Below are 12,569 nucleotides of genomic sequence, written 5' to 3'. Positions count from 1 at the left end.
ATTTAGCTTAGACATCCATCTCAAATTTAGTAATAAGAAATTTTATTCAAGGAATTCAATATGGTTGGGCAATGTACAATAGGACTCAGAATTTAGCATCCTCATATTGAAAACCAAAGAAAATTAAACAACTAATCAATATCATGCTTGCACCACTACTCCTTTGCTAAGATTATTACATCCACGTACTAAATTTAAAAGCACTCTTTGTAAATCGATTGAGCATCGAGCTTGGGAAGTACATGCCTACAATCAGAAAATGTTGATCATATATTACTTAATTTTGTGATTATATTCAAATTATAATTGTCTTACTACTAAGATCTTTCTTACCTTAAGTGTTATTGACATGGCATCAAGAGCATCACAATATCCTGTCGCAAATAAGCCTCAAAATGTAGTCGCAACGGACGACACTTTTTGGAGACTTATTTTGGATATATCTCCTCCAAATTCTTCAAATAAGATCAATGTATTGGGCCCTTTGGTTGTGAAGTATCTGGGAACATGGTACCTGTTTGAAATTATGCTCTTAGGACCAATGTAAAATCATTGCACAAGAAGAGATATGCATCTCGAATTAATATCCACATTTTCTTCTTGAGATTCTTTATAAAATTCTTAAACAATTCATATCAATATTAACTGAAAGAAAATATAATGAGAAACAAAAAAAATAAAGCAAGTTCTCACATGCAAGCTAATTTAAGATGGAATATTTGATATATAAACATTTAGTTGATGTTCTTTTAATATTATATTGTGTAGCCTTATGGAAGGGTGAATACAATATTTGGCATGATCAAAATTTAGCTAAGTAAAAAGTTACAGTAGTTTGTACTTAAGAAAACTTGCCTGAATGTCTCATTTACTAGAGTTTACTATCTTGCAAATCTATATAAAATCACAATGAAGTTTTACGAAAAAAAAATATGACTTTTTACCATAATTTTATAATATTTAAACGTATTATAGAACTTAAGTATCCAAAATTAAAATGATTGAGACACTTACCATCTTTGAGACGGCTTTCCACAATCAGTTCTACATCTGTTTGAGTCGTACTCATGCCTGTAATCACAAGGCCCGCATCCTTCATCATCAGCGATGAAGGATGGCCAATATCGACCAATGCTATGTCCATTCACCCAAGCATATCCTTTTCCCATGCCTTGCAAATCGAGTACCAAAGCATCATTTCCCTCAGGAACCTCAAATATAGTCTGTGATAATAAAATAACAACTATTTCATAATTGTAATTAAAAAAAATATGAACAAATTAAGTATATGCCTATAGTAGTTCAACAAAGACAATTTAATATTACAATGTGAATTTGTGTTTATAATAGAAAGACTAAAAATGTCTTACCTTATACCATATAAGCGGTCTATTAATAGGTAGATGACCAGCAAACCATTTGATATTATGTTGTTGTGATGGCAAGAACAATTTCTCATCCTCTCCATTCAACCCAATCTTAAAACAATTATAGAATGGTTTCAAGAATTTTTGTAACACAGTATAATTTTTAAATGAATCTTCTAAAATATGTACTTGATGGTACCTTATATGTCCATGTGTTTGATGTCAAGTTGATTGTTGCATTTCCATATCCAATAAGGTTGACTGGACCACCATCGATTCCGGCCCTTTGTAAATCAAAATATGCTCCATAATTCTAACAAGTGCAACAAACATAATACAATATTGTTAGCAAGGTTTTAATTCCAAGAACAAGTTGGAAGAAAAATAAAATAAATAAGATTAATGGTTTTAAAAACATGTTTTTTCCATTAAAACAAAGATATTGTAAAACCAAAACAAGTAACTTTATGTAAAAAGTAATATTGAGATACAATCTTTATCTTAAAATGTGTTATTCTAAGATATACAAGAAAAAACTTTTGTGCTTAGTGTCATGAGAGAAAGAAAAATAGTAGAATATTTTCCCCCTTCATATCAAATTATGATCTTTCAAATATGTTCATAACATTTTTAATTTTCACGCTATACTATTTTAATTCACAATTTCCTTAATTATTGGATGTATGATCACAATTGTTTGAAAAAAAAGAAAAATTTCATCTTTTCATATATTTTGACGAATATTAATAAAATATCTTGTTGACTATAATAAATAATATAGAATAAAAACATGTTCAATAGAAGGAAATACAAACCGCAAGTCCGTTTGTAGAACTAAGAAGGGCTATGTAATTGTGCCCTTTTCGCATTTTTGTTGTCTGCTCAAAGACAAACTCATACGCTCCATTCACAGCATATTGTGAACCTGGTTGATAAACTTCATTAGATTCTTCTCTAAAATTTTCACCCTAGCTAGTAATCATCAATAATTTGACAAATAAATAAATATTTAATCAAAAACTTTTTGCATCATTTTACTAATCTAAAATTTAGACAACTAGAAATAATAGTCAATTAGATTCAATAATTAATCAAAAAGGTATAGATGGAACTTCAATGATGGAGATTATTAGTAGAACAACATATAACATTTGAGAATAAACTAGAAAAGAATGATCACCTATAAAGTGCTTGTTAACAAAAGCATGAATAATATGCCCTTTTGTATTAACATGAAGCTTCATTTTCTTGCTCCAATATTGGTGGAACTTGTTCAAATCAATTCTGTAACATGTGGAAGAATAAATCATAGTTATGTCACCTACAATTGCTCCGAAAGGGACAAATCAAAAGTGAGTTCTTTATTCTCTTTTGCACAAGTAAATTATCATATTTTTCAATCCTATGTGGAAACCTACAAAAATTGATTTAATTGATATAAAAACCAATTACCTAGTCATGTACCATAGGAAATCACTAGTATCACCAGTAGTCAAGATCTGCTCTAATAGAGAGTTGTTAGAAAATGATCCTTTTTCATGAATAGTGGTCAGTATCTCAGGCCGCCATTGCCAATTGAAAATTGATTCAGTAGGCTTTGTGACTATTAAAGTGATTGGAGCATTCACCTGCTTTCATGGAGAGTAGTCTTTAAGAATAAAAAATTAATTATCCCTCAACATGCAACAAGGTGACTAAGTTTGATTTATTTATAAATAATAATTTCATTTCTCAAGAATTTTTCTCATATATTTTGTTACAAATGTTAATCGTATATCACATCAATTACAAACATGTTAGCCTTTCAAAAGATGCCTCAATATTACCTTAGCAGTGTTATACACTTCTTTCTCACAATTAGGAAGGACACTGATAGATTTGGAAGGGACAAAATATATCTTTCCATTATATGTCAGGTTGGTATCAGTTGATTGATTAGCATTTATCAAAAAACAACCATCACTAATCCCATTTGCAATGTATTTCGTCACCTGCAATTTAGTAGTATAGCATTATTTTCTATGAACAAGTCGAAATATTATCTTATGTATGAAGTAAGCAGTAGACATACTGTTAATCCAGCTCCTAAGTTTGTAGTATTGGCAACTCCATATACGAGAACCTTTTCCATTGCTTTTATGGCATTATGCAATTGCTCTAAGTGTCCCCACTTGGGTTGCCTTATATTCCCTATATTTAGGATAAGAAAAGAATCATGCAAGTCACTAATTTTTAACAATGTCTTGGATTAAGTAAAAATAATTTGTCTTTTGGATAATAAATGTTGTAAAAATGGATTAATGAAATGTATACCATATTCATCTAGAGGAGCGTCATAATCATACGACGTTACTATATATGGGCCTCCCGATGTCCGACCAAAGTTTGTTCCTCCATGATACTGGAAATAATTATGCTATTACCACATGAATTTCAGAAAATATTGAAAATAAATAATGATGTGTGAGGAACTAATGTAAGTTAGTAAGTAACAATGAAACATTAGTTATAGATTTCAAACCATATAATAGTTTTGAAAAGTTCCTCCAGATGCAAAAAAGTTTGCAACGGCATAAGCTATGTCCTCGACAGGCCTATGTGGTTTACTTTGACCCCAATCTTGAAACCTGCGCAATTCACCATTTAGTTATTTCATATTTTATTTAGGAAGTGTAATACTCATTATAATTATAAAAAAAAACTAAACTTACCATCCCGTCCAATTCTCTGTCCACATTTTAGGGCTAGTTGGACGATTTGGTGTAAACTTGTCACAGTAGAAACCATTACAAGTGTTTATCTGTTAAGAAGGAGAAAAAATATATGCAATTTACACCAAATGAATTAATTTTGTTTTGTCATGATAGATGCACCTATAGATTGTTCAAAATGATCTTGATTTCATGATTGTACATAGGCTCATTTGATTAACAATTTTATCATTTACCTTATTATAAAAATACTTGCAAGAGGGAAGTTAGCCAATATAATTCATAATAAAACTTTAGTCATGTTATCTTGATGCTTTCAAATTAAAATATTTAAGAATTATGCATTTACCATAGGAGGTGGGGCATCCGCTTGTTGGCACATTATCCATGGCACACCTATATTAAGTGTTTCTGCCAAGTTTGCACACCATTGGATATATCGTTTCCCAGCAGATCCATACTTGTCCATGATATTGCCATACTCATTTTCAATCTGAGGAGTACATGTCACAAGTTTAGTTGGTCTTTCAATGATAATGAAAATGGTTAGAGGGCATTGCAACTTTGGTACACGAGGTATAAAAGATGACAAAGTAATTAATAATCAAATTAACTACATAATTTTATGGTATCTATTCAAATTTTGTCTAAGATAGCTACTATTCTAAGTTAACTACATAATTAAAAATATATGTAGAAGTTTGAAGAAGACATGCATGGAATTGAAAGAAGAATTAACATTTGGAAGTGTCTTCTTTTATTTTCTTAGAGCATACTTGGGCTAGGATGATCGGTCCACCTTGTGCTGCAAAGAGACGTTCATTCTTGACCATGTTAACAATCAAAGTGGTGAAATTTTGCATCTCAGCCTACACAATATCAGATGGTAACATAAAAAAGTAATCTAAAAAATTAAGAGTTGAATTCAAGAGTCAAGCTAAGTGCATATGATAGTACCTTAAATATTTCATTATCAGTTCTCATTTCAACTCCTGGAATTTGGTGTAGCCACACAGGAAACCCACTGAGAGGAGCCAAAACAATCTTCATATATTCTAGCTAGCATCATACATGGAAACAAGATTATGCAAATGAAGTTGTTTAGGCTACCCATAATTCCATTCAGCACAAACATATGGTCCGATTCTAAGAATTGCAAAAAGGCCTGCATCTTGCACAATCTTGATGAACTTGATAAAGTCCAAGTTTCCATTAAAATTGTACTGTTGGGAGTAGAGAAAAATAGACAAAGGTTAGGAAGGTTATCACAGTTACAGTATATGCACATGATGCATCACAATAAGGGTAGTTAGAAATTAAACCTCTCTTTTGGTAGGCTCATGAGCATTCCAAAAGATATATGTCTCAATGGCATCAAGTCCTCCTTCCTTTGCTTTTTGAATGAGGCCTGGCCACATCTGAAAGAAACCAAAATCCATCAAAACTTGTCACTTTAACATATGCAAAATATGTTGGATTGAAAGGATAAGGCTGGTGGGAAGGAAGATGCTTATCTTCAATTTGTTTGCTTATATTGATAATCGAGTTGATATAGAATTAAAATATCAAACATAAATACAAACAATGAAAAAAATTAAGGAAAATTACATTTTTAATCTTGTAAATTATATATTTTTTTAAAATTTTGGTCATGTTATCTACAGATTTACATTCTTAATATATTAACTTATATATTTTTTCAATTATATTAACTTGTATTTTTTTTTCAGTTTTGGTCATGTTATCTACAAATTCACATTTTTAGTCCCGTAACTTGTATTTTTTTTTCAATTTCAATCTCTTTTTCTTGCTTGAAAGTTAAATTGACTAGCGGTAATTGACTTAGCTGGCGGAGACGATACACACATGGAACCTAAATGGCGATCCCTGTATTTCTCCACCATAAGCAAAAAATTCTCAAATTTATTTCCATGTTAGCATCGATGTCGCCAGCTAGGCAATTATCGGTGGTTAATTGGAATTTCCGGTAAAAAAATGTTTGAAATTGAAAAAATAATACAAGTTACAAAACTAAAAATATGAATGTATAGATAACAGGACCAAAACTAGAAAAACACAAGCTATTATACTAAGAATGTGAATTTGTAGATAATATGATAAAAATTAGAAAATATGCAAATTAATGTACTAAGAATACGAATTTGTAGATAATAAGACTAAAATTGAACAAGTACACCTTAAGACTAAAAATATAATTTTCTGAAAAAATTATATCTTTGTTCAGGACTAAAGGGACTAATATGACATCTTAAACAATTATATTATCTTAATAACTGTTTAGCATAAATGCTTATTTTAATAGTATCATTATTTAAGCAACTATTCTATATATAATATTTCTCTATATTTATGAAGTTAAATGGTTAAACTTTTATGTAGAATTTAAAATAATATTGTATACATAAAATTCGTTCCGTAAATATTAAAAAGATATGCACTATATATGTGAGACAAATCAGATAGCAACAAGTCACTTTAAAAATAAAAGTTTGCCGGTAAGATAATATAATCGGACTTACATCAGGAGTGCTGCGTGGATAATGAATTGAACCCGAGATGAGAACTCGTCTTTCTCCATTAATGATAATTGCTCTCCCATCATAGGTAACATTTGTTGCTAAGGATGGAGAAATTAAAAAACAAACAATGAGTAGTAATAATAAAGTTCTTGTTGTCGTCATAATTGTGATAATTAACATCACACACATGATCATCCTTCCACCCTCTTGGAGCATTATATAGAGGGATTATTTTGGATAAGTCCTAGGCATGATTTATGTGTTGTCATTGTCCGTTTCTTTAGCTGTAGACAAGTTTTTCGTAGACATTTTTAGATTGCTTTGTTAGCTATAAACTTCCAATATTTATCTACCACGTAGATTAAAATAGACCGCAAACAAGTATTAGAGTTCTTATCATCATGTCAAACAAACATTTTGTTTTTTTTTAATTTGTTTTTAATGCCAAGGATTATAAGGTTTTTAAAAATTACCAATTAAATATTTACCCATTTATGATTATCATTTGTAAAGGTGAGCAATCGGTCAATAACCAAATCGACTGAATCAATTAAATTAATATCGAACAAATTGAACTTTTTTTTAGACAACCCAAATAGGCTGAATTTTACCATATAAATTGAATAAATAGAAATGATAAAAAATTGATTAATTGTTACTAAATTAATCAATCTTTTTATTCGTGCAACATCAATTGACTATTATTAGACAATAAGGTTAGAAATCAAGATTTTAGGAATTTTTTAAATACCAATCTAGCAACATCAACTAATTGCTTTATAATATTGCAATTGAGTAATATTGGTTGCATTTAATTAGTTTAATCGATTTTTGAATTTTAAAATCGAGACCAAATCGAATAAACCAACATAATCAAGATTTTTTTATTTTTCTTTTGAAATTTTGAATTAACAAAACCGAACCTCTAAATCTATTTATTTAGTTTATTAATATACTTTAACTGATCTTGGACTCACCCCTAGCTGTATGTGACTGTTAATTGGATTGGTTTGTAAAATTTATATAAGACTCTTCACCATCTTCATTTATTAATATTTCCTTTTCTATTTCTGCTTATAAAGTCTGTAAGGACTTTAAGGACTAGAAACTCACCACCTGCTTATAATACTACTAGAAATAAAGTCTTTAAGGATACATATAAACATCTTTATAATATACTTTTAGTGGCACTAAAATTATGGTGACATCATCAAAAAAATGTATCGATGTTAGCTTAGATCCTCTGGTATTCTTGATATTTGTATAATGTCATTATAAAATATCTATTCTAACTTAAAAAGTATCTTAAATATAGGAATATGCTGACAATCATAAATGTCAGGAAAAAATATTTCATGAACATTTATATATGTTGTATTATTATCTAAATAAGGACAAATATAAATGTCACCTAAACTAATTTTTATTAACAATTATAGATGTTTTAAATTTTTATACAAGGACAATAAAATATGTTAGTAATGCTAATTTATAATGGCATTTTAAACTGTCAACTAATCTATAATGACATTATTAAATATCATTTATAATATTTTATAAAAACATTAACTATTGTTACTAATATCTATTCCAAATACAAAACATTCATCATATAATAGAAAAAATTACATATCATCACAATTCACCACTATAAGAATAGAAACGTTTACATTCAAAATATTTGATTCATTCACCACATCATCAAAATTCATCCCATTATCACAAAGTACAATTACAATAATAATATAAAAGTATTGAATCCGGCCAATGCTAACTAAATACTAACAAAACATTGAGTTTTAAAACTAACAAGTCTTATAAACTAAAAACTCAACTAATTTACTATCAACTATCTTCAACCATCATAAGTAAAATCCAAGTACATGTCACCTACAAATACAATCTATAAATTTGTATAAGTAAATTAAACAATGAAAATATAAACCTAATCAACATAATTTAAAAGATTGAATATCATACTAAATGAGAACTGGATAAAGTATCATTCCATATCCCCTAATAGAAATCTTCGCTTATTGCCAACTACAAATACATTTCATATTTATTTAAAATTTTAATAACATTGTAAATATAAAAAATTAATAATATTTCACTAAAAGGTTAAAATCATACCAGATGACAATACCAAGCTATCATTCCTCCAAGTGTATCCACAAACCTTTATAAAAGATCATTAGATCTAATTAAATTTTCTTATCAAAGATATGAGATGATAAAGGGCAGACATCCAATAAATTTATGTGACCACAACTCTAGGAACTAACTAACTTGTAAATTAAAAGATTTTGAAATAATAATAATCAAAAGAAGAAGAAGAAAAATAGAAAAATAAATTAATGAAGAAAATGGAAGAAACACATGTTTTTTCCCTTGATTTCTCAACTTTTTTAAAAAAATGTTTGTGAGAGAAAGATATCAAAAGCAGTGATCCTGTCCGAACGCTGAGTCGACGAATGCTGGGACGTGGCGCTCTCCTCTATCTCCGACCAGCTGCACAAATCTCCGGCGAACCTGCAAGGAAGTCGAGCCGGGAAGGGGTTCCCGGCGACGACCCTCCGACGCTCAAGTCAGGCAAGAGGAAAACGATGAAGTGGCTCCAAAGATGATAGATCGCGTACCTCTGGCGAAGTCTAAAGGCTCTTATATAGAGCTGTGGGGAGGCTTATGCACACCTACCGAGGCGTACACGTGTCATTTACCATACCTTAGTATGGGCTTACCAGAGGAGCATGCCTGACACCTCTCTGATGGGACGGCAGAACCTTCCGTCGTAGGATTCTGCGTATGGCTTGGTCGTCGAACATGCCTGTTGTCAGAAGATGTTCCCCAATGTCCCCTTGTCCTTGTCTCTTTTTTCCCCGAGCCGAGCGTCCAGCCGCTCGGCAGGCACATCACTTCCGACCGGACGTAGGTATCGGTCCGACCGGGAAGATTCCCGGTCGCGTGTTCGGCTGACTGTTCCTTCATAGCATTGCTGCTTTACGCCTCGACCAAGCGGGCTACCCGCTCGGCCCGGCGACCCTGTTCACCATGAGCGTCGGAAACCTGACTCTCCGTCGGGTTGTCTTTGATTCCGCTCGGACCCGTTGGGCCGGTCGACCCAACCCTTCTCCGATCGGCCGGACCTCATGCTGACCCTCTTGACTTTTGACCTCTATGTGTCATTGGCTCCCCTCAAAGGGGGTCCCCCGTCCTTACTGCTGAATCACTTGCCTCCCCTTCAAGTCTAGTCGAATGAGGCGATTAGTCCGACTGATTGGACCGCCAGTCACGCCGAGCGGCGTCTCTGTGAAACTATCCTCCGCTCGACCCCCACGGGGGTAGCTATGACCTTAGTCAATGCCAACATTCCTCGTATCTCTTCGAAATTTGCGCCAATCTTTGACATTAAGGCCGGGCATGCGCTCTGTGCCTCGTGAAGGCGTTCATTAAATGCACTCCAGTGGCTGAATGCCACGTGGCGCTGTTGCCGTCATCGTACGGCGGCGGCGTCACGGGCGATGAGACCGAGGCGGTTTGAAATGGACGGCTCGATAGAGTCCTTGGTTTTTGCGAGCTGCATCCGACGGCTGAGGCCGTTCGGGCCCAACCCTATAAAGCTTTTGCCTTCTTCCTCCGCCGCATTCCTGCTTTCGCGTGCCCAGAAGTTTTCCCTGCCGTTCTTGCTCCGGTGATCCTGCTGCTGCTTCTTCCGGTGACCTCTCGCATTCTTCCTTCGATCTTTGTCTGCTTCCGTAAGGTCCTTCTGCTATCTTCTTTTCATTTCTTGTTTTTCCTCGTGCTTTCTTCTTCTCTTCGCGTTCTGGTCTCATGGTTACGATTTGGTCCCCTCTCTTAAGTTTTTTGCCCTTTCGTACATCTCTTGCTCCTTTTCCCGCTCGGCTTATGGCCAGCTCTTCTCAACCTCAAGACCCAGCCCTCGGCCCGTGGTATACTACCATGGAGTCGCGCTTCGATCGGCGCGACGCCGATATTCTGATGGACAATTTTGACATCCCCTCTGACTTTGAACTTATCTTATCATCACCCTCCGCTCGGCCGCACAAACCGCCGCACGGAGCTATCTATTTTTTCCGCAACCAGTTCATAGCCGGTCTGCGCTTTCCACTTCATCCCTTTATCGTAGAAGTCTGTAATTTTTTCGGCATTCCGCTCGGAAGCTTAGTCCCTAACACCTTCCTCCTTTTATGTGACGTTGTTGTCTTGTTCAGAATCCACAACATTCCCCTCCGACCGGAGGTCTTCTACTATTTTTATTATCCTAAACAGTCTGAGCTGGGTACTTACATGTTCCAGGCTCGGCCCGGTTTAGTCTTCTTTAATAACTATCCTCTTCCAATAAACATTGGAAAGAGTACTACTTCTATCTTCGTCTTCCCGAATGGGCCCCTTTCCGAACCCAGTGGCAGGTCGGACCGCCAACCTCCCCTGAGCTAAAGAGGTTCGAGACCCGACCGGACTATCTTCACCCTGCCAACATGCTAGCCGGTCTGAAGTTCGACATCAACAAGTTCTTACCTGAAGGGGTGATGTACATATTTGGCCTGAGTCTGATTCGGACTCCCCTCCCAAGCAGCTTCGGTAAGAATTTTACTTGTACATTCGCCTTGATTGCTAACTGATTTTCTCCTTTTTCCTTTGCAGCAGACATTGTCATGGAGTCCGTGATGGCCGAGATTTTGAAGAGGAAAGCGGTGGCGCTCGAGGTCTCAGCTGTCAAGGATATGGAGTTGCGTGGCATTGAGCCGGTCGGCTCACACGAAGGGGAGAGCGAGACCCACAAGGAGTCGGCCGCCCAAGCCTCTCCCCGGGATGTGGCAAGAGGCGCCACCCCCAGCAGGGGACCAACCGTCCAGGAGGAAGAGCACCCTCTCCGACAAAAGAGGCACCGAACGGAGACACCACTTCGATCGGCCACTTCCGCGGTCCAGCCGTCCGAACGGACCACCGCCGATTCTCGCAGCAAAGCCCCAGCGGTGGAGGCGATCTCGTCTGATCGGACCCCATCTCAACTGGACGCGTCCGCGGACCCCCTCGAGGCCATACCTGTCAGCGCCCTTCCGCCCTCTCCCCGCCAAGTCCAACGCTCGACCATTTTGTCCCAGTTTTCTGCACCGGCCTCCGATCCTTCCCCAGCTTCCGCTCAGACAACTCCCGGTCGGCGCCGTACCATCAGGGTCTCCCTGCATCTCTCCACCGAAGAGTTGATGCCCGAGTCCGATCGGCCAACCGCGCTTGAGCACATGATCACCATGAAGGGGCCCCTAGTCGAGATGTGGGCCGACGCTCGGGCACGTGTCGCGATGATTCCACTCGGCAATCTGGCCAACAGCCATATGCAGCAGGCCACTGGGGTAACTATGTTTTCTTTGAAGTCTTCTACGCGCTTTCTCCGATCAGCAATTAATGATTTTATTTATGTCAGAGATGGGTAAAGGAGATCGCTGTCTCCAATCGTCTGGCCATGGTGGACGAAGAGTTAAAGAGGCTAAGGAGTTCGGGCGGCGCGCCCTCCCAGGGTCCTTCATACGCCGAGCTGCAGAAAGAGCTCAAGAAGACCCAAGATCTGTTGGCGGCTGAGCAAAAGAAGATGGCCGACCAGGCCCATACTCTGGCTGAACTCGAAAGACGGGTGAAGACACTTGATCGGAAAATAAATCTTGCCACCGATCGGAAGAAGATGGCCATCGCCAATCTGGAGAAGAAAAACGTCGAGGCTCGAGGCCTGGAGCAATAGGTTAAGAAGCTGACGGAGCAGCTGGCCGGCGAGAAGGCGGCCCGATCGGATGAGGTGACGAAGCTTGAGGCTGCCTTGCAAGAACACCAGGCAGCCGCCGATGCTTCCCGAGCGACCCTCATGGAATACCAGGAGGCTGAGCCAGGCCGGGTCACCGCCTTGAGATTAAATTACATCCGTTCGGATGAATTCT

The 12,569-nt window shown here is 36.3% G+C and overlaps 1 protein-coding gene across 1 annotated transcript; it reads right to left on the bottom strand.

The window, feature by feature from the left end:
- Window positions 1-356: 356 nt before the first annotated feature.
- Window positions 357-6,780, bottom strand: LOC121972909 (beta-galactosidase-like). Its single transcript, XM_042524525.1, has 18 exons — window positions 6,619-6,780; window positions 5,401-5,496; window positions 5,189-5,301; window positions 5,036-5,102; window positions 4,855-4,947; window positions 4,428-4,571; window positions 4,079-4,167; window positions 3,889-3,994; window positions 3,681-3,768; window positions 3,439-3,557; window positions 3,194-3,358; window positions 2,820-2,995; window positions 2,548-2,651; window positions 2,183-2,292; window positions 1,567-1,680; window positions 1,371-1,478; window positions 1,015-1,223; window positions 357-514 (listed from the first exon to the last, which is right to left on the bottom strand). The coding sequence occupies exons 1-18, from the start codon at window positions 6,778-6,780 to the stop codon at window positions 391-393; spliced, it is 2,187 nt and encodes a 728-aa protein (XP_042380459.1). The 3' UTR covers window positions 357-390.
- Between the last annotated feature and the right edge of the window lie 5,789 nt (window positions 6,781-12,569).

The sequence above is a fragment of the Zingiber officinale genome, chromosome 4A (genome assembly GCF_018446385.1).
Source record: "Zingiber officinale cultivar Zhangliang chromosome 4A, Zo_v1.1, whole genome shotgun sequence".
Classification (NCBI taxonomy): domain Eukaryota; kingdom Viridiplantae; phylum Streptophyta; class Magnoliopsida; order Zingiberales; family Zingiberaceae; genus Zingiber; species Zingiber officinale.
The sequence above is the reverse complement of the archived record's forward strand: the minus strand, read 5'-3'. Positions and strand labels throughout refer to the sequence as shown.